The 25,111-nt window shown below is 45.0% G+C and overlaps 1 protein-coding gene across 2 annotated transcripts in view; it reads left to right on the top strand.

Annotated features, from left to right (window-relative positions):
- Positions 1–13,217, top strand: part of PDE6D (phosphodiesterase 6D) — a 65,562-nt gene extending 52,345 nt beyond the window's left edge. Inside the window, exons 2-5 of one of the 2 annotated variants that reach the window (XM_002749890.7) lie at positions 6,422–6,510; positions 7,401–7,526; positions 8,242–8,347; positions 12,613–13,217. In XM_002749890.7, the coding sequence (XP_002749936.1) occupies positions 6,422–6,510; positions 7,401–7,526; positions 8,242–8,347; positions 12,613–12,694 (403 nt within the window). In that variant the 3' untranslated portion in view covers positions 12,695–13,217. The remainder of the gene's footprint in view (positions 1–6,421; positions 6,511–7,400; positions 7,527–8,241; positions 8,348–12,612) is intronic. The other variant, XM_008999694.5, reaches the window with a different exon arrangement.
- Positions 13,218–25,111: the final 11,894 nt, after the last annotated feature.

The following is a 25,111-nucleotide window of genomic DNA, read 5'->3' as shown; positions in this document are numbered from 1 at the left end:
ATTGCACCACTGCACTCCAGCCAAGGCCACAGAGTGAGACTCCCTCTCAAAAAGAAAAGAAAAGAAAAAAAGACACATGTAAAGTATATCTATTATATATATTTATCTGAAGCTCTGTCTCTGCAAATATTAACCATCTTTTGCAGTCTTAGCCTCTGTGCTTGCATAATATTTTCTTTTCCTTTAATGGTTTGTCCATTTTTTTAAAACAAAAAGCCTTAAGACCCTCTTCTTAAATTTAGTCTTTATTAAGTTGTATATGTTCATCATTTAAAGAATCAGTCTACCTAGTTTCTACTGAAGAGCACCACTCCCTGTACCACCGCTATTTTCTACTCCCCAGAAAAAACTTTTCAATTCTTTTTAGCTTATTTGGTATTTATCTTGATTTTTCTAAAAAGTACATTGTGGCTATGTCTTAATGATTTCATTTTAGCATTATTTGTCCACTTTCCACTATGGAAAATGACAGTTTTGTTGTTTCTCAACATTTTGTGCCTGACTTTCCATACATACTCTTGTTCCCTCATCCTCCCAGGTAATTATACTGGGCCTTAGCGTGTACTTTCTTTTTTTTTTTTTAGGGAGGGAAGGAGGAAGGGAGGGAAGGAGGAAGGGAGGGAGGAAGGAAGGGAGGAAGGAAGGAAGGGAGGAAGGGGGGAGAGGGAGGGAGGGAGGGAAGGAGGGAAGGGAAGGGAAGGAAGGAATTCAAGCAATGAGAGAGACATTGCCGACCTGGATCTAGAGGTTTACAAGTTGATTTCTTTTTTTGAGAGAAGGAAAGAAAAAAAAAATGAGTAAAGGAGAGAAAGAAAGAGGAAGAGAGAGGGAGGTAAACGGGAATATTGCTTTATTCTGAAAAAAAAAAATGGATATTAATAATGGCCAATCAATGTTTCATTTAAACCTATGAGTAGGTGTGACGTGGTATTGACAAGAATGTATATTTTGTGTATTTGAAGTGGAGAGCTCTATAAATATTTATTGTTTACTTGTTCCAGATCTGAGTTCGAGTCCTTGATATCCTTATTAATTTTCTGTCTCATTGAATCTAAGTCTCTATGTACCTGGGTGTTAGGATCGTTAGCTCTTGTTGTTGTATTGATCCTTTTACTACTATATCTTTGTTGCTTTAAAATCTATTTTATCCGCTACGAGAATTGCAACGCCTGCTTTTTATTTATTTATTTTTGCTCTCCATTTGGTTGGTAAATATTTCTCCATTCCTTTGTTTTGAGTCTTTGTGTATCCTTTCATGTGAAACAGGTCTGGATGTAACATGCCGTTGGGTTTTGGCTGTGTCTTTTGATTGGGGGATTTAGTCGATTTAAATTTAGGGTTACTGCCATTTGATGTTAACTAGCTGTTTGATCCATTCGTTGATGAAAATTCTTCTTTATGTTGGTGCTCTTTACTTTTTGGTATATTTTTAGTAAGGCTAATACTGGTTGTTTCTTTCTGTGTGTAATGCCTCTTTCAGAAGCTCTTGTAAAGCAGGCCTGGTGGTAATAAAATCTCTGAGTACTTGCTTGTTCATAAAATATTTTATTTTTCCTTCAGTTGTGAAGCTTAGTTTGGCTGGATATGAAATTCTGGGCTGAAGGTTCTGTTCTTTGAGGATGTTGAATATTGGCCCCCACTCTCTTCTGGCTTGTAGAGTTTCTGCTGAGAGATCTGCTGTAAGTCTGATAGGCTTGCCTTTGTGGGTAACCTGACCTTTCTCTCTGGCTGCCCTTAGTATTTTCTCCTTGGTTTCAACCCTGGTGAATCTTACGATTATGTGCCTTGGGGTTGCTCTTCTTGAGGAATATCTTTGTGGTGTTCTCTGTATTACCTGGAGTTGAATATTGACCTGCTTTGCTACTTCAGGAAAATTTTCCTGAATAATATCCTGAAGGGTATTTTCCAGCTTGGATTCATTCTCTCCGTTGCATTCAGGTACACCTATCAAACGTAAATTTGGTCTTTTCACATAGTCCCACATTTCTTGGAGACTTGGCTCATTCCTTTTTATCCTTTTATCTCTATTTTTGTCTTCTTGTTTTCTTTCATTAAGTTGGACTTTGACCTCTGTTATCCTTTCTTCTGCTTGAACAATTTGAGTGTTTAAACCTGTGCATACTTCTCAGAGTTCCCGTATTGTATTCTTCAGTTCCAGTAATTCACTTACATTCCTCTCTAAGTTGTCTATTCTCAATAGGATTTCGTCAAACCTTTTTTCAAAGTTCCTAGTTTCTTTATGTTGGGCTACAACATGTTCTTTTAACTCACAGAAGTTTCTTATCCATTCCTTGAAGAGTGATTCTGTCATTGGGATGCGCTCGTTCTCCATCAAGCCTTGTTCCATTGTTGATGTGGAACTGTGATCATCTTTAGAGGGAGAGGTGTTCTGATTTTGAGTATTCTCAGCCTTTTTATGCTGGTTTCTTCCCATCATTGTAAATTTATCCTCCTGTCGTCTTTGAAATTACCAACTTTCAGATTAGGTCTCTTGATTGGACGTTCAAGTTGTTAGTTTCCAGGGCCAGAACGGCAGCGTTAAGACTGATGGTGCTTTTCTGCCCAGGATTCTCCTGTCTGGCTTCCTTCTTGTGTCCCTAATGGGCGACTTTGCCTTCCCCGGGCTCCAAACCTCGGTCAGAAGGGGAACCAGTCTCGTTTACTCTGCGCCCAGAGCTGCCGCGCTGAGGTGCCGTCACAGCTGCTGCGCCGGTCTCAGGAGTCATGCTGGGGACCCGTGTGGGTCCTCCAAACCTCGGTCAGAAGGGGAGCCGGCCCTGTTTATGCCGCGCCGAGGTGCCGGCGAAGCCACTGCCTCGGCCACAAGAGTCACGCTGGCGGCCCGTGTGGGTCCTCCAAGCCTCAGTCAGAAGGGGAGCCGGCCCTGTTTACTCTGCTCCGAGAGCCGCCGCACTGAGGTGCTGGCGAAACCGCTGCGCCGGCCCCAAGAGTAGTGCTGGCGACCCGTGTGGTTCCTCCACTGGGAATCTTCTGCTCCGTGAGCGACCAGAATTTGTCTGAAAGTGTGGCGTCCTCTAGTTCTCTGCGCTTTGACTGAGAGCTGCAATCCCGAGCTGTTATCGATCGGCCATCTTGGATCGTTCCTCCTGCTCTAGCATGTACTTTCATCGTTATGACTGCATCAGCACTATTTGCAGTGAGGCCATGTGTTATACTATGACTACTTTTTTCTTCCAGTACTACTTTTGATTTTTCCTTGATGTCAGTAATTGGATTTTTGTCATTGCTTAGGTTTTCTGTGCTTCTCATCAATTTGACCCCAAAATCTCCCCCAATTGTATAAATCTCCTTTCCATATAAACACAATAGGTATTCTATGCATTTCATCTTTTTAAAAGAAAATCTCAAGCTGGGCACGGTGTGGCTCATGCCTGTAATCCCAGCACTTTGGGAGGCCGAGGCAGGTGGATCACCTGAGGTCAGAAGTTCGAGACTTAGCCTGGCCAACATGGTGAAATCCTGTCTCTACTAAAAATACAAAAAAAATTAGCCAGGCATGGTGGTGGGTACCTGTAATCTCAGCTACTTGGGAGGCTGAGGCAGGAGAATCGCTTGAACCCACAGGTGGAGGTTGCAGTGAGCTGAGACCATGCCATTGTACTTCAGCCTGGGCAACAAGAACGAAACTCTGTCTCAAAAAAGAAAAAAGAAAGCAAGAAAATCTCTTCCTGAGCTTTCTGACCTGCTCTAGCCTGGACCCTGGACTGATCACTCTGCAGACCTGCTAAAGAGCTACTGTCTTGGGATCTTCCTTCATTGTCACTCAGGGGACTCCTTCAGCTGTTTGTTGCTTCCTACATCCCATGTCATTCCCTTTCTTGGTTTTCTCTGTCATTTTGGTGAAGACATGTTATTCTTAGTTTCTTGAAAAAGTAAATATTTTTTAGTTTGTTTTAGGAATTGTTTTCTGAGATTTTTTGTTTTTTGTTTTTGAGCTGGAGTCTTGCTCTGTCGCCCAGGCTGGAGTGCAGTGGTGCAATTTTGGCTCACTGCAACCTTCGCCTCCCGGGTTCAAGCGATTCTCCTGCCTCAGCCTCCTGAGGAGCTGACACTACAGGCATATGCCACCACACCCGGCTAAATTTTTTTGGATTTTTAGTACAGACAGGGTTTCACGGTGTTAGCCAGGATGGTCTCGATCTCCTGACCTCGTGTTCCACGTGCCTCAGCCTCCCAGAGTGCTGGGATTACAGGCGTGAGCCACTGTGCCTGCCTCCCTGAGAATTTTAAAGGCCCTGCTCAATTGTCTCCTATCTTCCAAAAGTCTGATTCATTCTGATTTTTTTTTCCCCATTATGATTTGACCCTTTGTATAATGACTTGTTTTCCCTCTGGTAGCTTTCCATTTTTCGTGTTTTTTTTTCTTTTTGAGACGAAGTTTCACTCTTGTTTGTTTCCCAGGCTGGAATGCAATGGCACAATCTTGGCTCACTGCAACCTCCACCTCCTGGGTTCAAGCAACTCTCCTGCCTCAGCCTCCTGAGTAGCTGGGATTACAGGCACCTGCCACCACGCCCAGCTAATTTTGTGTGTGTGTTTTTGGTAAAGGCAGGACTTCTCCATGTTGGCCAGGCTGGTCTCAAACTCCTGACCTCAGGTGATCCACCTGCCTCAGCCTCCCAAAGTGCTGGGATTACAGGCGTGAGCCACTGCGCCTGGCCAGCTTTTGCTTTTCTTTGTCTTTAATGTTCTGAAAATCCACTATGATGTGACTTGGGTATTTGCTAGACACTTTCTTTTTTATTTTCTTAAAGAAAGGGAAGGGAGTGGAGGGCTAGACACTTTCAATCTAGGAAATTTTCTTGAATTAATTTATTGATGCCATCCTCCCCTCAGTTTTCTCTGTTCTGCTTTTCTAGAGCTTCTGTTAGTTAGACATTGGAACTCTTGGACTATTCTTCAGTTTTTGTGCCTTTACTCTCCTTTTTTTTTTTTGAGACAGAGTCTCTCTCTGTTGCCCAGGCTGGAGTGCAGTGACATCATCTCGGCTCACTGCAGCATTGACTTTTGTGGGCTCAAGCAATCCTCTCACCTCAGCCTCCAGAGTAGCTGGGACCATAGGCATGCATCACCATGACTGGTTAATTTTGTATTTTTGTAGAGATGAGGTTTCACCATGGTTCCGCTAATCTCAAACTCCCAAGCTCAAGGAATCCACCCGCCTCAGCCTCCCAAAGTACTGGAATTACAGACATGAGCCACCACGCTCAACCTGCTCTCCTATTTTCTATCCTTGCCTTTTTTGTTCTGAACGGTTTCTTCAGTGATGTCTTTGTGTTGAGTTGTTTGGTTCTGCTATCAAAATATATGTGTTTCTAGAGTTCTGTTCATTTTTAAATTGGTATTATTGACTCATTTAATGTATCAAACAATACAGAAACTAGAAAATATAAATACTTAGGTTAGAAGGAATTTTCTGACAGAGAACATCAGTTGACCTGCTTCATAAGTTGTAACCTCAAGCCAGAGAAATTCACCTAAAATATACACAATTTTATTGTATCAATTTTTAGTGTCTATAGAGGTTATGTCATATCTCTCTTTTTTTATTGCTCCTTTTTACAACTTTATGTCTTTATCTGTAAGCCTCTTTTTTTCTTTCATAATAAATGCTTTCTTGAATTTCTGGCGATACTTGGCTATCTTCTCCTATTTAGAAACGGCACTTGGAGGCTGAGGCAGATGGATCACGTGAGGTCAGGAGTTCGAGACCAGCCTGGCCAACATGGTGAAACCCCATCTCTATTAAAAATACAAAAAGTAGCTGGGCATGATGGCATGCTCCTGTAATTCCAGCTACTCGGGAGGCTGAGACACGAGAATTGCTTGAACTCAGGAGGCAAATGTTCTAGCCAGCCAAGATTGCACCACTGCACTCCAGCCTGTGTGACAGAGTGAGACTCTGTCTCAAAAAAAAAGTAAAAGGGGGCTCTAAAAAGCAAGTTGAGAGTTGTGCTTGTGGGTGAAGTTTATGGACTGTGGCCTTCAATATGGAGTGATCTTCATGAGTTGTTCCCTTGGGATACAGCTGATATTGTTTCTTTGGGCATTTTATCTTGGTTGGTCAGATCCTGTTGGTAAATTTTAAATTTTGCAGTGTTCATTTTTAATTCAGTTTTAAATTTTGCACTGTTCATTTTCTGCCACTTTTTTGCAATTTCCAGGTGTGTGCAGTCTTAGGATTCTTATAGATTAAAATATCTTCTCTAGGTCTCTGCTTCTTCCTTTAGATGTCTTTTTGACTCTCCTACACATTCTGATCTGCTTCCATGACAATGAACAGTTTTGACTGACTTTTTAAAAAGTAAACAAGAATCAGTGGGAGCAACCACGAGACACCTAGAGTACAAAGTGGGAGTCACTTTCAGTGCCTTATTTTTCCTTAGTCATATTTGATCAGAAATTGGATGAACCTTCGGGATGCTGAAACAGGGAAGATACTCTGGCAAGGAACAGAAGACCTGTCTGTTCCTGGTGTGGAGCATGAAGGTACTTTCCAACCCTTTGTCTATACGGGGCCGTCACCAATGCCAGACTAGGGCCTGGGCATCAGAGAGCTAAGTTAACACATACCTAATAGGCTGGTGAGCCCCTCAAGACACAGCATGTTAATCCATGTGTTGTTGACAGTTTCAGTTACTTTCTTTTTTTTTTTTTTGAGACACAGTCTCACTCTATCCCCTAGGCTGGAGTGCAGTCACACAATCTTGGCTCACTGCAACCTCTGCTTCCTGGGTTGAAGCGATTCTTCTGCTTCAGCCTCCCAAGTAGCTGGGACTACAGGCGCATGCCACCACGCCCAGCTAATTTTTGTATTTTTAGTAGAGACGAGTTTCACCATGTTGGCCATCCTTGTCTCGAACTCCCGACCTCAAGTGATCTGCCCGCCTCAGCCTCCTAAAGTGCTGGGATTATAGGCGTGACCCACCACGCCCATCCCACTTCCCAAAACCCCACTTTGTGCTGAAATTTTACCATTAGGACGTATCCAAAGATAACTAAGATCTCAGCTTTTTTCTCCAAAAGAAAATTTTTCATTTTTATCTCCCTCAAATAAAAGAAGGGGTTAAAATCACCAGAAGAGAGTAGAGAGAAGGTACCTATGCAGCCTCCTTCCTGATGAGAGTAGCTAGATGAGGCCCTTAAATGAACAAAATGTGGTGTTCTGTGAAGGTCTAGTATCTTTCAGTTACAGGTGACCAATTGGAGACCTCTGCCTTCAGCCATACAAAGTGTAATGCAGTTACCAAGGCATTATCCAAAATGTAATAAATAAAGTGTTGTCTAAATCAGCTGTAAGAAACTCCCAGAAATCTGAAGCATCATAGTCAGGTGGTTTTCATTTAGAATGGCTTGAACATTTGTTTCTCTCTTATCAGCCCGTGTTCCCAAGAAAATCCTCAAGTGCAAGGCAGTGTCTCGAGAACTGAATTTTTCTTCAATAGAACAAATGGAAAAATTCCGCCTGGAACAAAAAGTTTACTTCAAAGGGCAATGCCTAGAAGGTATTCTGCTGCCTACATGCCTGAAATCAGGGCTTAGGGCAACCAGGACAAAAGGCACACCAGTGAACTAAAGCAGTGCTTTGATAACTCCTTTTACAACTCAGTTTGTGGTAGGATTCCTACACCCTGCAAGACTGGGGATCCCCAGTGAAAACAAACCAAAACAACGCTGGCCAATACAAGGGGCTTTGAGGTCTCTGACACTAGGAGCATGGGTGGTGCCTGGTTTAGGCACTGACGTTGTATTGTGATACGGTCATGGAGGAAGCTGCTGTGAGCAGGGCCTAGTACAGTGCTCTACATACAGTATCATACAGATTTGACTGGCAAGGCCACTCTGCATTGACTTCTCACCAAGCAGTGTAAGAGGGCACATATGCCCCTTTGAGCTAATTCCAGGTGAATTTAGCTATGTATCTATGTATAGTTCACATCTAGCCTACATCTAAGAAAATGCTGCTTATATTGTATCCTGCTTGCTGGTCCTAGTCCTTTAGACCTCAAATCAGGAGAAGCAAGCCTTTGGTGTGGTTCAGACGACAACCTAAAGGAGGCTTCCCTGTCTTTCTTTATGCCTCTGGTCTGGGAGGTTGCTGATAGCTTCCTTTGTTGGTTTTCATGGTAGAAAGAGGCTCACTCTAGAGGAGGGAAACAAAGAGCCCTTAAACTTTATACTGGGGCACCTGCTCACCCAGGCTTTTCCTTCTTCCTTCAGAATGGTTCTTCGAGTTTGGCTTTGTGATCCCTAACTCCACAAATACCTGGCAGTCCTTGATAGAGGCAGCACCCGAGTCCCAGATGATGCCAGCAAGCGTCTTAACGTGAGTGAGCAGGTCTCAGGAAATTATGAAGTGTGTCTAGAAACAGGCATTCCAGGCAGGTGGGACTCCTGATGCCATTCAGTGGGCAGAGAATTCAGCTGAGAAATAGAGTAAAAGGAGCATCCAAGGGTATCTAGGTTTCCAGGTTCCTGACCTTTTTCATATGAAAAAGACAGTGTGATAGAGTGGAAAGTATAAAAAAAACCTTTAGACCAGGTTTAAATTCCTGATTCACCCTGACTACCTGTGTCATCTTGGGCACTAATATACTTTATTTCTCTGAGCCTTAGTCTTTAATCTCTAAACACAGAATTAATAATTCTGTCTTACAGAGGTGTAATGAAGATAAAATGAAATGACATGAAAGGAGACTGCCTTTAATATATACCAAATCTATGTTAATTTGCTCTCATTCCTGATTATCATACTTCTGGTACTTCTGTATTTTGTTTAGATCACCTTTAACAGAATCTGGCAAAGTCCTATTAATAATTCTGTTTTCCCTAGCACTTTGGGAGGGTGAGGCGGGTGGATCACAAGGTCAAGAAATCAAGACCATCCTGGCCAACATGGTGAAACCCCATCTCTACTAAAAATACAAAAATTAGCTGGGCATGGTGGCATGTCCCTATAGTCCCAGCTACTCAGGAGGCTGAGGCAGGAGAATCGCTTGAACCTGGGAGGCAAAGGTTGCAGTGAGCCAAGATTGCATCACTGTACTCCAGCCCAGCGACTGAGCGAGACTCCATCTCAAAAAAAAAAATTAAACTTTTGAGTATAATACTTGGTTACAGTTTTTTGGCGAATAGCTCACCATATTTATAGCTTTACTTCCTCTTCAAAGAATAATTTGTTTGTCCTTTGTCCAAAAATACTGTCAATAACTTCTCACCTCCCATTTTCTGTGGGAAGGATGTTAGTCTCTCAAATGTTACAGTAATAGTACTTTCTAAAGAGTTAGTTCCAAGTTAACTCTTGGCGTGATGGCACATGCCTGTAATCCCAGCTATTCGGGAGGCTGAGGTAGGAGAATTGCTTGAACCCGAGAGGTGGAAGTTGCAGTGAGTCAAGATTGCCCCACTGTTCCAGCCTGGGTAACAGAGTGAGACTCTGTTTAAAAAAAACAGTAGGCCGGGCACGGTGGCTCACGCCTATATCCCAGCACTTTGGGAGGCCGAGGCGGGTGGATCACGAGGTCAAGAGATCCAGACCATTCTGGTCAACAAGGTGAAACCCCATCTCTACTAAAAATACAAAAATTAGCTGGGCATGGTGGTGCACGCCTGTAGTCCCAGCTACTCGGGAGGCTGAGGCAGGAGAATTGCTTGAACCCAGAAGGCGGAGGTTGCGGTGAGCTGAGATCGTGCCATTGCACTCCAGTCTGGGTAACAACAGCGAAACTCTGTCTCAAAAAAAAAAAAAAAAAGAAAAAGAAAAAACCAGTTAGTCCCACAGATAATTGTGTAATATTGGATCATCTCTTTCAACAGGTCCTTTATGAAAGCCATATTGAATCTGTTAAATTGAGGTTATTTACTTTTAGGCTTTTTGTTTTTTGGGTTTTATTTGTTTATTTATTTATATTTTTTAGAAACAGGGTCTTACCATGTTGCCCAGGCTGGACTCCAACTCCTGGGCTAAAGTGATCTTCCTGCCTCAGCCTCCTAAGTAGGTAGGACTACAGGCATGTGCCATCATGCCTGTCTCTACTTTTTAAGTTTTTGGGGTTTCTTTTTCTTTTTTTTTTTTTTTGAGACAGAGTCTCTCTGTTGCCCAGGCTGAATTGCAGTGGCTCAATCTCAGCTCACTGCAACCTCTGCCTCCTGGGTTCAAGTGAATCTCCTGCCTTAACCTCTGAGTTGCTAGGATTACAGGCACCCACCACCACACCCAACTAATTTTTGTATTTTTTTAGCAGAATTGGGGTTTCGCCATGTTGGCCAGGCTGAACTCCTGAAGGTCTTGAACTCCTGACCTCAGGTGATCTACCTGCCTTGGCCTCCCAAGGTGCTGGGATTGATTACAGGAGTGAGCCACTGGACCCAGCCCCTTTTTAAGTTTTTAATAGTTTTTTTAATAGCCAGATGTGGTGACACTTGCCTATAATCCTAGCTACTTAGGAAGCTGAGGCAAGAGGATTGCTTGAGTCCAAGAATTTGAGATTAGCTTGAGCAACAACATAGCAAGACCCCATCTAAATTTTGTAATAGAGGCAGGGCACTATGGATCACGCCTGTAATTCCAGCACTTTGAGAGCTGAGGCAGGTGGATAATGAGGTCAGGAGATTGAGACCATCCTGGCTAACACGGTAAAATCCTGTTTCTACTAAAAATACAAAAAATTAGCCTGGCATGGTGGCACGTGCTTGTAGTCCTAGCTACTCAGGAGGCTGAGGCAGGAGAATCTATTGAACCTGGGAGGCAGAGGTTGCAATGAGCCAAGATTGCACCCCTGCACTCCAGCCTGGGTGACAAAGCAAGACTCTGTCTCAAAAAAAAAAAAAAAAAAAAAAAATTGTAATAGAATTTTTTTAAAGTTTTAATAGTTTTAAAAGTAGATTTTTAATTACAATGGTAGCTACTTTTATATCCTATCAGCCAGTCAGATTTTGAGTACCTTATTTACCTGTTTTATAATTAATTACCAGCAGAAATGTATCTGCTGGTAATTAATTACCCTGGGAAAGTATAGCAGTTTATGAAAGCAGGGTTTTTTTTTTATTTTATTAAACTTCATTTGACTACTTCTTCAGCAGGCCTGATTTTTTTTTTTCCACTTTTATTTTATTTTTTTTGAGACAGAGTGCTCTGTCACCCAACCTGGAGTGCAGGGGCACGATCTTGGCTCACTGCAACCTCTGCCTCCCAAGTTCAATCAATTCTCCTGCCTCAGCCTCCCGAGTAGCTGGGATTATAGGTGCCTGCCACAATGCCCGGCTAATTTTGGGGTTTTTTTAGTAGAGATGAGGTTTCTCCATATTGGTCAGGCTGGGGCCAGGTCTGATTTCTTTCAGGTACTAAAACCATTAAGTCTGTGATAACATTTTTAGGTTAAGTCATATCATACTTTTTAGAGCCCCCCCAAAATAGTGCAGGTACCCCTCAACTTATAGTGGGGTTACATCCTGATAAACCTATCATAAGATGAAAATATCATAAGTCAAAAATGCATTTAGCATCCTCATAAATCCACTATAAAGTTGAAAAATTGGCCAGGTGTGTTGGCTCATGCCTGTAATCCAAGCACTTTGGAGGCCAAGGCGGGCGGATCACCTGAGGTTGGGAGTTTAAGACCAGCCCAACCAACATGGTGAAATCCCATCTTAAAAAAGAAAAATCATAAGCTGATTCATTGTAAGTAGGGGACTAGCTATACTTAACTTTGTAGAACCCCTAAAAACAGTTGCCCTAAACTCAGTTCAAGTGTAATTTGGTAAGGTTATAGTCTCTCCCATTTTACAAATAGGAGCACTGAGATACCCACCAAGAAAAATAAAATTCTGCCTACACAATGCAGGTGCATCGCTTAGTGTTCTTTAGTTGTAAATCATAGAAACACGCTCTGGCTAATACAAAAGTTGAAAGACAGGGGGAGACCTGGGGTGGCTTGGAAGATGCAGGGGACAGGAAATCCTGGATGGCTTCCTCCAGGAGCAACTACAGCAAGGATCTTGCTCAAGCGAAAGAGTCTGATTGGGCTAAGTTACATACTCTGTTCACCCTTTTGCCAGGTGAGTGAGGGGCCACTCACTTGGCATATGGACTGGAGGAAGGGTAGTTCCTAAATGAAGAGCAAGGTGCTGTTACCCAAAGGCAGGAAAATAGATGCAGGCCTGACCAAAGCCCACCTTTCTACTATAGTGAGTACTGTAGCGAAGGTTACTGCTCCTGAGGTCTGCAGGCTTCTATGTGTAAACAAGCCAGAGGTGTCCATGAATGCAGTATCAGAAAGTCAGTCGGATCTATAAGCACCCTGTGTGCAGAGCACTCTACTAAGGGCTTTAGAGTGTACCAAGGAGTGGAGAAATGCTCTCACTTCTGATTTGTGAGCTTGACAGGTATGAATCCAACAACGTAAGTTAAATGTCACATTAGACTTGTAGCCCATATAGACAGGGATTTTAATGTCCCTAAGCTAAGGCTCTGGGTGGGTGCATGTCCATTGGCCTAGGAATCCAGATAGAAACCACTTTGTGGAAATGAAATCCTGTGCCTAACATGCTCACTGTCTTTCTTTTGCCCTCTGTTTCTCGTCTTACTTACAGTGGGAACGTTATCATAGAAACAAAGTTTTTTGACGACGATCTTCTTGTAAGCACATCCAGAGTGAGACTTTTCTATGTTTGAGAGAAGAATATGTGTGCATTTCAAGAATTTGGGTTTTTTTGGAGGGAGGAGGAAACCGTTTACTTTTTTCCTCCACACGTTTGATTTTTGACAATTCCACCCCTAATTCCCTCAACAGCAGAACCTACCTGCAGCCACCAGGGGACCAGCTCTGTGTAGGTAACCAGATGGCTCTTTTTCCCAAGCCGCCATCTTCCAGCTGACCAGACTAAACTCCCAACCCCAGACCAGGGCAGGGGACAGGTCTCAAGTCCTTCCCAGTGTACACACAGGGAACAAATACCACAAACCAATAACTGTACCTGTCACCCTTCCTGACTCCTCCTTGGGCCCTACAGGCTACACATCTACCTTTGGCCCCTGGTTTTTGGAAAAATTCCATGTTCCTGACCCATGTTTAGTTTTTTTTCCTACCATTTCTATTTCATACATTCTCATACATTTAACTTGTAAAATAGACTGTGATATTATTATTACATAATGTAATTAAAAATATGAATTAAAATATTCCTACAGTCTTTAGCATGGCACTGCTTTTATCTCTCCTTTTTCTGGAAAGTGAACCTGGCCGCATGATGGGAAGAAACCAAATATAAAATCCCAACTGTATTTTACTCCAGGAATGGAACTGATAGATCTTGTTCCTGAGTGCCACAGTTACTGCTTTCCAAAATTGTGCAACAAACTTGAACCAAACCCGTGACCTTAACATATTTGTCTTTTAGACACAATTATTTTTTTTTTAAGCCGGGGTTTCACCATGTTGTTCAGGCTCATCTTGAACTCCCGACCTCAGGTGATCTGCCCGCCTTCGCCTCCAAAGTGCTTGGATTACAGGCATGAGCCACCATGCCCAGCCTAGACACAATTTTTAATGATTCTTTTCCACAACATACATGCACCCTTTGTTTGTTTATTGTTGTTAACTTTTTCTGTTTGTTTACAGTATTCATTTGTTCAAGAAGTTTCCAGAAAGGGCAGTTCTAAATTGATAGAGTAGGGACTCTTGTATTCCTAAATGAGACTAGAAGCTACAAAATGAGATCTCCATGAACCTAACTGGAGAACAATGGGAAGGCGTCTGGGCTGGGAGGAGGCTGGGAGGCGTTTAAGACTGCTGTCTTTGGAAGCCAGTGTGGGAGAGGAGGGATTACAACTGGCAGTGTTTTCAGGTCTGACATAAGAGAGAACACCAAAAAGTGTTCTTACCTCTGAGCTACCAGTAGCCTTCACTCTTTTTTTTACTGTTGTTTTGAGACAGTCACTCTTGTTGCCCAGGCCGGAGTGCAGTGGCGCAATCTTGGCTCACTGCAACCTCTGCCTCCTGGGTTCAAGCAATTCTCCTGCCTCAGCCTCCCAAGTAGCCCACCACCACGCCTGGCTAATTTTTTTGTAATTTTAATAGAGATGGGGTTTCACCATGTTGGCCAGGCTGGTCTCGAACTCCTGACCTCAGGTGATCCACCCACCTCAGCCTCCCAAAGTTCTGGGATTACAGGTATGAGCCACTGCTCCCAGCCTTCCTTTACTGTCTTTTATAAAATATCAACAATTACATGTTTTCCGGTTATCAAAGCAATAAGGTCTGAGGCCAGAGGACAGAACACACCAGAGGTATCTCTCTTTGCTGTGGCTCTTGCTCTCAGATTTCTGTTTACCTTTTCTGTCGATTATCTGAGTCTGTTTGCATCTATGGGTAGGGAGGAGAAACGGTACATTTTTAATGTACCAGCACCAACTTTCAATCATGATTCAATTTCTCATATTAGATCTGTTGTCTTCAAAAGCTATTTTTTAAATACCAAAGGTTGGATGGAAAAACAATGTGAGCCAGGCATGGTGGCTTATGCCTATAACCCCAGCACTTTAGGAAGCCAAAGCAGAAGGATTGCTTGACCCCAGGGGTTCAAGACCAGCCTGGCAACAATGGTAAAACCCAGTCTCTACAAAAAAAAAAAAAAAAATACATAAATTATCCAGGCATGGAGATGTGTGTCTGTAGTCCGAACCACCTGGGAGGATGGGGCAGGTGGGTTGCTTGAGCCCAGGAGGCAGAGGTTGCAGTGGGTTGAGATCATGCCACTACACTCTGGCCTGAGTGACAGAGCAAGACCCTATTTCAAAAAAAAGAAAAGAAAACATAACCAGGTGTGATGGCGGGCACCTGTAATCCCAGCTACTCAGGAGGCTGAGGCAGGAGGAATTGCTTGAACCAGGGAGGCGAAGGTTGCAGTGAGCTGAGATTGTGCCACTATGCGCCAGCCTGGGCCACAGAGCAAGACTTCATCTCAAAAAAAAAAACAAGGTGAAAATGAATTGCTTTATTATTTATTTATTTATTCTTTTTTTGAGACGGAGTTTCGCTCTTGTTACCCAGACTGGAGTGCAATGGCGCGATCTCGGCTCACCACAACTTCCGACTCCTGGGTTCAAGCAGTTCTCCCGCCTCAGCCTCCTGAGTAGCTGGGATTACAGGCACGTGCCACCACGCCCAGCTAATTTTTTTGTGTGTTTTTAGTAGAGACGGGGTTTCCCCTTGTTGACCAGGATGGTCTTGATCTCTTGACCTCGTGATCCACCCGCCTCAGCCTCCCAAAGTGCTGGGATTACAGGCTTGAGCCACCACGCCCGGCTTATTTATTCTTTTTAGAGACAGAGTCTCTCTCTGTCATCGGGGCCAGAGTGCAGTGGCATGATACTAGCTCACAGGAGCCTCGAACTCCTGGATTCAGGGGATCCTCCCACCTTAGCCTCCCAAGTAGCTGGAGCTACATATGTGCGCCACCATGCCCAGCTAATTTTTAAAAACTTCTTTGTAGAGATGAAGGTCTCACTATGATGCCCAGGCTGGGCTCAAACTCCTGGCCTCAAGAGAAATTCCTGCCTCAGCCTCCCAAAGCACTAGGATTACAGGCATGAGGCACTGCACCCAACCTGAATTACTTCCTTAAAATGCCATCTCTTTTTCTCAGAATGAACCCATCTCCTTCTCTTTCCTAAACCACATCTGCTCCCCAGAATTCCATCAGGGAATGCTCTCATGGGACTGAACTGTAGTGGAGAAAGGACTTCCCAGAGAATGCTTCTCCACTCATTCATCTGGCCAGAACAGGCAGACACGCTTCTTGCTAGCTGCTCTGAGGAAAAAAAAAAAAAAGTGTGTGCTTCAGGGACAGTACTAATTGGGGGCTCCAAGTAGGGTGGGTGGGACTTGAACTGTGGAAGGAAGGCTGAATGCTAGGAGGAGAAGGAGGGAATTGGTGCAGGCCTGAGTAAACACAAGCAAAAGCAGAGGACCCTTTTTAAATCAAAGTCACCTCTTGTGTGGTAGGCCTTGATGCAGGCCCAGATGCCTGGAGATGCAGCTTTTTTCTGGATACACTGAAGGCTGCAGAATGTTCCTGGAAAGAGATGTATATAGACCAGGCTTGGCACAGTCTATGTCTACTGATTTTCAAACCACTGATTAGCACCTCTCCACCCCACCCCCCCAGAGATTCTGATTTAGCAGGTGTGAGGCCCAGAAATCTGCACGTTAAAGCCACCAGGTGATTCTGATGCAGGTGTTCTATGGGCCATGCTTTGAGAAATAGTGGTAGAGGCATTTAATATGTGTTAGAGACATAGATGTGCACATGGGGATGCCTGCAGGACAGACCAAGGTCTCCAAGCAGCTTGCTTAAGGAATGGAGTCCCATCTCTGACCTGTGCAAGCTGAGAAAGAGAGTTCAGCTGCTCAGGGTAATCAAGAGGGGCTTAAGAGTTTGTATAGGGTAGGAGAGTGGGAAAGAATCCCAGGCTGCACAGCCTTGGAGAAGGAGACTTGCAAGAAATAATAAGATTTCTATGTAGAGAATTTTTGGTAAGCTTTGCTGTGTAATAGGCAATACACCCTTGCATCTGTACCCCCATTTTGTTTCTTGCCAGTGTTTTGAGTATTGGGCTTTTGTGATGGGGAATGTGATGAAGTACTGAGTCTGGCCCTAGTTGGGCATGAAAGTCTTCCAAAGGGGATATAGCCACACTTACAGGCCTGTTATGCCCACTAATAAGCTGCTGTGCTAGGCACAGGCCTACCTTTACTGAGTTTATCTCTAACAAGAGAATATAACAAATAATTATCAGAAATGCCATAAGAAACCTGGCGCAGTGGCTCACACCTGTAATCCCAGCACTTTGGGAGGCTGAGGCGGGTGGATCACCTGTGAGGTTAGGAGTTTGAGACCAGCCTAGCTAATATGGTGAAACCCTGTCTTTACAAAAACAAATACATATATATACAAAAATTAGCTGGGTGTGGTGGCCGGTGCCTGTAATCCCAGCTGCTCAGGAGGCTGAGGCAGGAGAATTGCTTGAACTCAGGAGGTGGAGGTTGCAGTGAGCCAGGATCGTACCACTGCACTCCAGCCTGGATGACAAGAGGGAAACCCCATCTCAAAAAAAAAAGAGAAAGAAATGCCATAAGAGAAATACCAGGTGGAAATCTAAAGGAAAGGGAGATTAGGCTTAAGACAAAATTGGAAAAGCCTTTTCTCTTCTCTGGATCCTTCAACCCTCAGCCCACAAAACATGTTCAAATCACCTTAAAAAATAAATTTCTAAAAATAAGACTTCTCTTCAATCTTGCATGGCCTTCAGCTCCTGCTCTAGTCCTCTTTCTCTGCAGATCCAAACTTGGAATTGTCTTCACTCACGCTTCCCACTCCTCTCATCCACTCCTCAAACACTGCCATCTGGCTCTGGCCCCCACCCCTCTGTTAAGCCCCTTCGAGTCCTTGCTTTATCTGCTGCATCTGATTCTTCTGATGTCAGCTGGGTTTCTCTTCTCCTTGGATTCTGGGAGCCCTTCCTCTGGGTGTTCTGCTCCTTCCTCCTCTGTAGACTCTTCATTTTCTTCCAGCTGCCTTGTCCCAAAAATTTCAGATTTTCTTTTTTAGTTGTAGAGTATTGAGAACATGCTATGTGCCAATTCTTTAAGCATTATACATTTACTCCACACACATTTACTTTTTATATTCCAGACACTGTTCTAAGCAGTGGAGATAACTTGCTAGACAAGATGAGTAAGGTCCCTATTTTCCCATTAGATTTTTTTGTTTGTTTGTTTCTTTTTTGAGACAAGAGTTTCGCTCTTGTTGCCCAGGCTAGAGTGAAGTGGTGTGGTCTTGGCTCACCGCAACCTCCACCTCTCGGGTTCAGCAATTCTTCTGCCTCAGCCTCCCAAGTAGCTGGGATTACAGGCATCTGCCACCACCCACAGCTAACTTTTGCATTTTTAATAGAAATAGGTTTCACCATGTTGGCCAGGCAGGTCTCAAACTCCTGACCTCAAGTGAACCTCCTGCTTCAGCTCCCAAAGTGCTGGGTTACAGGTGTGCACCGCCACGCCCTTACAATCTCCCATTAGATTTTAATGGGAGGAGACAGAAGGTAAATAAATAATTTCAGATCATGATCAGTGTTGTGAAGAAGACAAGACAGTAATGGCAGCATCAATCTGGAGTGAGGGGTGTAGAAACTGAAAAAACTCAAGGCCAGGCATGGGTGGCTCACAACTGCGATCAACACTTTGGGAGGCCAAGGGGGAGGATCACTTGAGGCCGGGAGTTCGAAATCAGCCTGGAAAACATTGCAAGACCTGTCTTTATTTCTTTTAAATAAATAAATGAAAGAAGTCAATGTTCAGCTGTTGACTTCCAAAACAGGATTTGTGAATCTCCATAAAACCGACAGTCTGGAAAGCCAGGCTGTACTCAGAAAGAAAAGAGTTTTTAAATCCCTTAAACTGTCATCAACTTGGCAAGAACCAGGTGACCATACTTGATTACCTGTTGAATACAGAGAACTCAGGCTACAATGTGAGGGAAATCCATGCATTATAGGAGGAGGTGAAAGCCCTCCCCTTGCAGCCAAGTGTAGGGTGGAGAAGAGAAATGAGGAAGAAGTCAGGCAAAGGGGTCAGGTGCCCTTGCTTTCCTTCACTCCCCAGTCATGGGTGAGAGGAGTGGGTGGACACATCCACCCAGAGTGGGGGCATGGGCTGTCTCCATTCTCCCAGCCCTACTGCCCCACAGCCCAGTAGACCCTAGCCCACTGACTTCACTTCATAAACATCTTGTTTGTGTCCTTACCATCCCCACAGTCCCCACCTCAGTTTCTGTAACCATCTCAGGACTGCAGCACTGGCCTCCCTGCCTAATTTATCCTCCACATCACAGCCAGAAAGAACATGCTAAGCTGCAATGCCAGCCCCTCTAGTTACAATACTGTCCTGTGCCTGTGGGACAAGTACTTTAAGCCTGTATTGTCATGTTTATTTTTAGAACTTCTTGCTAATGACCTGGTAATTGTTTTACAGCTTTCAAAATGCACTGTTAAAGTGGTCCCCAAAGTGAAGACATAATGGGCTTAGCAATTCTTTGGTGATTTTATTTGATCTGCAACCAACCAGCTTCAGCTGTAGCTTTGAATAAACTGAAGGGTGGAGTTGGGTGAGAATCAGGAATTTGGCGAAGACTTCCACAAACTAACAGGGAGGCCTCAGGATTTTTTTAATTTTCAAAGAAAGTACAATGGCACTGAACATCTGTCCTATTAACTCTTAACTATTAGCTCAAGACTGTTAAGTTTCCAGTTAGGCCGTGCTGCATTCTCTTTGATGAAATATCTGTGGGAAGCTGAGCTTGCAGAGGTTTGGGTGATAAGAAGCCAGAACACAGAGAAAATCAAGGTGAACAGGAGATGAGCATGGTGATGTCCAATCAGATTCCAAGGTTTGAAAAACTGTGCAGTGCCTAACAGGCACACACACCCCATTAGTAAGTCATTTATTTTAACTAAAAATGAAATTGCCCGGGGCAGTGGCTCATGCCTGTAATCCCAGCCCATTGGGAAGCTGAGGTGGGTGGATCACGAGGTCAGGAGATGGAGACCATTCTGGCCAACAAGATGAAACCCTGTCTCTACTAAAAATACAAAAATTAGCTGGGCATGGTGTTGTGCACTTGTAGTCCCAGCTACTTGGGAGGCTGAGGCAGGAGAATTACTTGAACCCGGGAGGTGGAGGTTGCAGTGAGCCAAGATCAGCCATTGCACTACAGCCTGGCAACGGAGTGAGACTCCGTCTCAAAAAAAAAAAAAAAAAAAAAAAAAATTTTTAGGCTGGGCACAGTAGCTCACGCCTGTAATCCCTACACTTTGGGAGGCCGAAGCAGGTGGATCACTTGAGGCCAGGAGTTAAGAGACCAGCCTAGCCCAATGAAACCCTGTCTCTACCAAAAAAAAAAAATTAGCCGGGTGTGGTGGCGTGTGCCTCTAGTCTCAGCTACTTGGGAGGCTGAGGCAGGAGAATCATTTAAACCTGGAAGGCAGAGGTTGCAGTGAGCCGAGATTACACCATTGCACTCCAGCCTGAGCAACAGAATAAGTCCCTGTCTCAAAAAAAAGAAGAAAAGAAAATATTTTCTCAATTTATGTGGCTTTTTTTCTCAAAAATAATATGGCAAGCTACTAAGTTAGGGCAGAAATACTTTATAAGTTGTTTGAACCTAACTAAATAAAGAGGAGTTAGATATTTATTTTGGCCTAGGTGCACTGCGAAAAAGTTACTGAAACACTAAGATTGCTGTGAACAGAGAAAGTTTGGGGACCTCAGGTAAGCTCTTAAAGACGTATTTGTCTTGAAGGACCAGGCACCATGGCTTATACCTGCAATCCCAGGACTGAGAGGCCGAAGCAAGAGGATTGCTTGAGCCCAAGAATATACGACCAGGCTGGGATATAAAGCAAGATCCTGTCTTTGCAAAAAAATCATTTTAAAAATTAGGTGGGCATGGGGACACACACCTGTGGTCCCAGCTACTTGGGAAGCTGAGGCAGGAGGAGCACTTGAACTCAGGAAGCTGAAGTTGCAGTGAGCCATGTTCATGCCACTGCACACCAGCCTAGGCAATAGAGCGAGATCCTGTCTCACAAAAAAATAAAATGTCTTTCAGAGAGTTAAAAACGTATACTTGGCTGGGCATGGTGGCTCCCTGCTGTAATCCCAGCACTTTGGGAAGTGGAGGCAGGGGACTGCTTGAACTCAGTAGTTTGAGATGAGCCTGGTCAACATGGTGAAACCCTGTCTCTACAAAAAAATACAAAAATTAGCTGGGTGTGGTGGTGCACACCTGTAGTTTCCAGGTATTCAGGAGTCTGAGGTTGGAAGGATCGCTTGAGCCTGCGAGGCAGAGGTTGCAGTAAGCTGAGATCACGCCACTGCACTCCAGCCTGGGTGACAGAGTGAGACCCTGTCTCAAGAAAGAAAGAAACATACCCTCAAACCCCATTACTGGCAGCTGTAGCAACAAATGGGTATTGACCACCCACTTCTGAACTCTGAGCTCTTGGTTCAATAGAATGCTTTTGAATTCTTACACTTAATAGAGAAAATGCATTCAAAGGAAAAGGTATCTACTCAGATATCTTAGAATGGCTTCTTAAGTGAATTGACTTACTCAAATCATCCCCCAAATAACTCTTCTCCGTTATAAGAGGATAGGCAAAGTTATTATTACTTTGATTTTGCAGCCTTCAGAACTGTGAGAAATAAATATTTCCTGGATTTTTTTTTTTTTAATGGAGTTTTGCTCTTGTTGCCCAGGCTAGAGTGCAATGGTGCGATCTTGGCTCACTGCAACCTCCGCCTCCTGGGTTCAAGCAATTCTCTTGCCTCAGCCTCCTGAGTAGCTGGTATTACAGGTGCCTGCCACCACGCCTGGCTAACTTTTGTATTTTTAGTAGAGACGAGGTTCCACCATGTTGTCCAGGCTGGTCTCAAACTCCTGACCTCAGGTGATGCACCCACCGCAGCCTCCCAAAGTGCTGAGATTACAGGCATGAGCCACCGCACCCAGCCAATATTTGCTGTTTATAAGCCACCCAGTTGAAGGTACTGTGTTACAGCAGCTGAGCTAAGACACCCTTAGTGTCACCCTGCAGTCCCCCTCGCACTCCCTACTCAGACCTCCTCAGACCCCTCAGCTCTTCCAGTGGCTGAGTCCTCTGCTATATGAGCCTCCTACGCCATAAGCAGCTGGAGCTACACCGGTCCTTGTCACATTGTGCCATCTGAGAGCCCTGATATTTGTTCCCATCCTGCCTGTAGAAGAGTTGCCAAAATCCTTATAACCTGCAGTTGCTAATCCTGATGAACAGTGACAGTCGGTGGTGGGGGCGAGGGCTGTGTTTGTCCTCACCTTGAGAGGAGCAGAGCTGGTGAGCTCTGTTCCAGACATGAGAAGCCCAAGGCCTCATAAGGGAAGTTTCTTGCCTAAAGCCTCCCTCACGTAGGGTCAGAACTGGGCCTGTCCTGCTCCCAGCATCTTCAGAACAGGGCTGAGCGTGAGAACTGTGGAGGATCCACCATCCTCTGGTGCCACCTGTTCCCTTCGAAGTCCTTGGCTGTGATGTCATCGGGTCCCTTCTGTGCACCACTTTGACCCAGAGAGCAGGTGGCCATTTTTTGGCTGGAGTGACCTCGAAAGGAGTAGTGGTGAGTGAGCCTGGTGGCCAACTATGTGACAAGGTCTCAACTAGCCACACCCCTCAGACAGCAGTATCCTTCCTCTGCTCAGAAAGACCCAGAGAGCAGGGATGAGAGGATAGTTCCTCAGAGGCTGGTGGCTCGGCACCCCAAGACACAGGCATCCTACACTGGCATCCACTGAAGGACCTGTGTGGTCTCTGGGGCATCGTATGGCACTAACTGCCAGCCCATGAGGTCACTCATGTCTAAATTGTCTCTTTCCTGCTCCTAGCCCTACCCCAGTTGGCCTTGAAAGGCTTGTCCCCTCCCTGTGCAGTCAGCAGGGCCCTTTCTCACTATCCTCTCCCACTGTGGTCATGTCTCTAAACTTTGGTCCATGATACATAAAAACACATTAGCCCTTTGCTACTCTTGAGAGCTTGGTTTCCAGCAGTCATCTCGATATAAGTAAAGAGAGTCTACTTTGAAACTCAAGCTGAGCAGTGTCTTGGCCCAGGCTGCGTTCTTCCCTCAGGGAATGAGACTCAAGCTCCCTGCCTCATCCTAGTGGTGGAAGAGCTACAAAGGGAAGTGAAAGAAGTACTGGGGACAATACCAAGGGAATATTGACATGTCGTTCCACTACCACTGGGTGCGATCATACTTCAGGCCCACCTGCCCAAGAGCAGGCCAGGTCACCCTGATTCTATTTTGAATTGTATTGAAATTCCTCCGCCAGGAATTATGGATTATGGCTCACGCCTGTAATCCCAGCACTTTGGGAGGCTGAGCGGGTGGATCACAAGGTCAGGAGTTTGAGACCAGCCTGGCCAACATGGTGAAACCCCGTCTCTACTAAAAATTCAAAAATTAGCCAGGCATGGTGGTGGGTGCTTGTAGTCCCAGCTACTTGGGAGGCTGAGGCAGGAGAATCACCTAAACCTGGGGGGACAGAGGTTGCAGTGAGCCAAGATCATGCCACTGCACTCCAGCCTGGGCAACAGAGAAGACTCTGTCTCAAAAAAAAGAAAAATTTCCCAAATACCCATGGACTGGATGTGGAAGACATCAGTTGCTTTCTCCTGCCCAGCTTCCCTCCTATTCATAACATTGACTTTTCATAAGGGAAGACCCCTAATCCATTCTCACCCTCTGTCCAAGTGTTTCCCTGAGACTTGACTTGGAGATGGGGTCACATGACCAGATCTGACCAGTGAGAGCCTTCCGCAGGACTTAGGCTGGAACCATGGGGAAAAAGACTGGTTCCCCTTCGGAGATGGTGGGTCCCAGTGGGCCTGTGAGGTGGACCTGCAGAGCACAGCCTGATCTCAGCTGAACTAGGAGTAGGGGATGAGGGGCTGCTGGCTTCCCAAAGGGCTCATGATCTCTGTCATACTGCTTTCTCATGAGTTTGATTAGAAAACCAACAATTGGGGCCCGGTGCAGTGGCTCACACCTGTAATCCCAGCACTTTAGTAGGCCAAGGCGGGTGGATCACGAGGTCAAGAGATCAAGAGCATCCTGGCCAATACGGTGAAACCCCGTCTCTACTAAAAATACAAAAATTAGCTGGGCGTGGTGGTGCGCGCTTGTAGTCCCAGCTACTCGAGAGGCCAGGGAGAAGAATTGCTTGAACCCGGGAGATGGAGGTTGCAGTGAGCTGAGATCCCGCCATTGCATTCCAGCCTAGCCACAATGCAAGGCTCCATCTCAAAAAAAAAAAAAAAAAGCAAAGAATGAACCAACAACTGTCCTGTTAACATATTACCTTTTCAGCCCTCCCACTCCCATCACCAAGCTAGGTGAAGAAGCTGTGAAAGTATTCACCATGTTCAATACTACTTACTATAGCTGTGAAACGGTCAGAAAACAAAACCAATGCCAAGGAAAATAGAACTGACAGAGGGGGGGAGGTAGACGGGTTCCTGATGACATGGTTTGAGCACCTGAATATTGCTGCACTACCTAGTGGCAGTGAATTCTACAGAAAGAAAACTTTTGTTTGGTTAGTTGGTTGGTTCTGTTTTAAGACAGGGTTTTGCTTTATCTCCCAGGCCAGAGTGGAGTGGTGCAGTGGTCCACTACAGCCTCAACCTGGCAAGCTCAAGCGATCCTCCCACCACAGCCTCCCATGTAGCTGGGACTATAGGTGCATGTGCCATCACTCCAGATTTTTTTAATTTTTGTAAACAGGGTGTCACCGTGTTACCCAGGCTGGGGCTGGTCTCAAACTCCTGAGCTCAAGTGATCCTCCCACCTCAGTTTCCCGAAGTGCTGGGATTACAGGCATGAGCCACCATGCGCTACCAGAAAACCCTTTCAGCATTGCTTAACCTAGCATTTCTCCAGACAGTATGGAGTCACCTCCCCTTTCTCAGGTACACCTTGGGGCAGAGAGACAACTGGGAGGTTCCAGGCTGCCTGAAGATGGGATCTCACACCTGTAACCAGGAGCCTCCCAGGGCCATCAAGTTACTTCAGTGAGTGTGTTTGGCTGTGAGGCCCAGTGGAAGCACTTGGAGATCAGAGGGCCAGAGATCACTGTGGGCTGGAGAAGAGGGGATGGGGGCTCCACACAGAGGACTCCAGGTGGGCAGCTCAGATGACCCCTGCCATCCCCCGACCTGGCTGGAATGGTTCAGGCAGGACTCAGATCCTGCCGAGAGATGGACCGTGACCATCACGGCCTCTTCTGAGGCTGACTCACCTCTGTATCCCTCCAAATCTGGAAACCACACCAGAGAAGGCATCCCCACACCTCTGTCCCCCACCAACAAGCTGTCCTTGTTCATGGACGCTTGGTTGTCCCTGGAGACTGGAGCCTGAAGCCCTGCATTTTCCCTGATGATTAGTTGGGAGTCTTTCAGGTACAGACGACAGAAAACCCAACCTGAACTAGCCTAAACCAG

The sequence above is a fragment of the Callithrix jacchus genome, chromosome 6 (genome assembly GCF_049354715.1).
Source record: "Callithrix jacchus isolate 240 chromosome 6, calJac240_pri, whole genome shotgun sequence".
Taxonomy (NCBI): Eukaryota; Metazoa; Chordata; class Mammalia; order Primates; family Cebidae; genus Callithrix; species Callithrix jacchus.
This window is presented reverse-complemented; position numbering and strand designations above follow the sequence as displayed.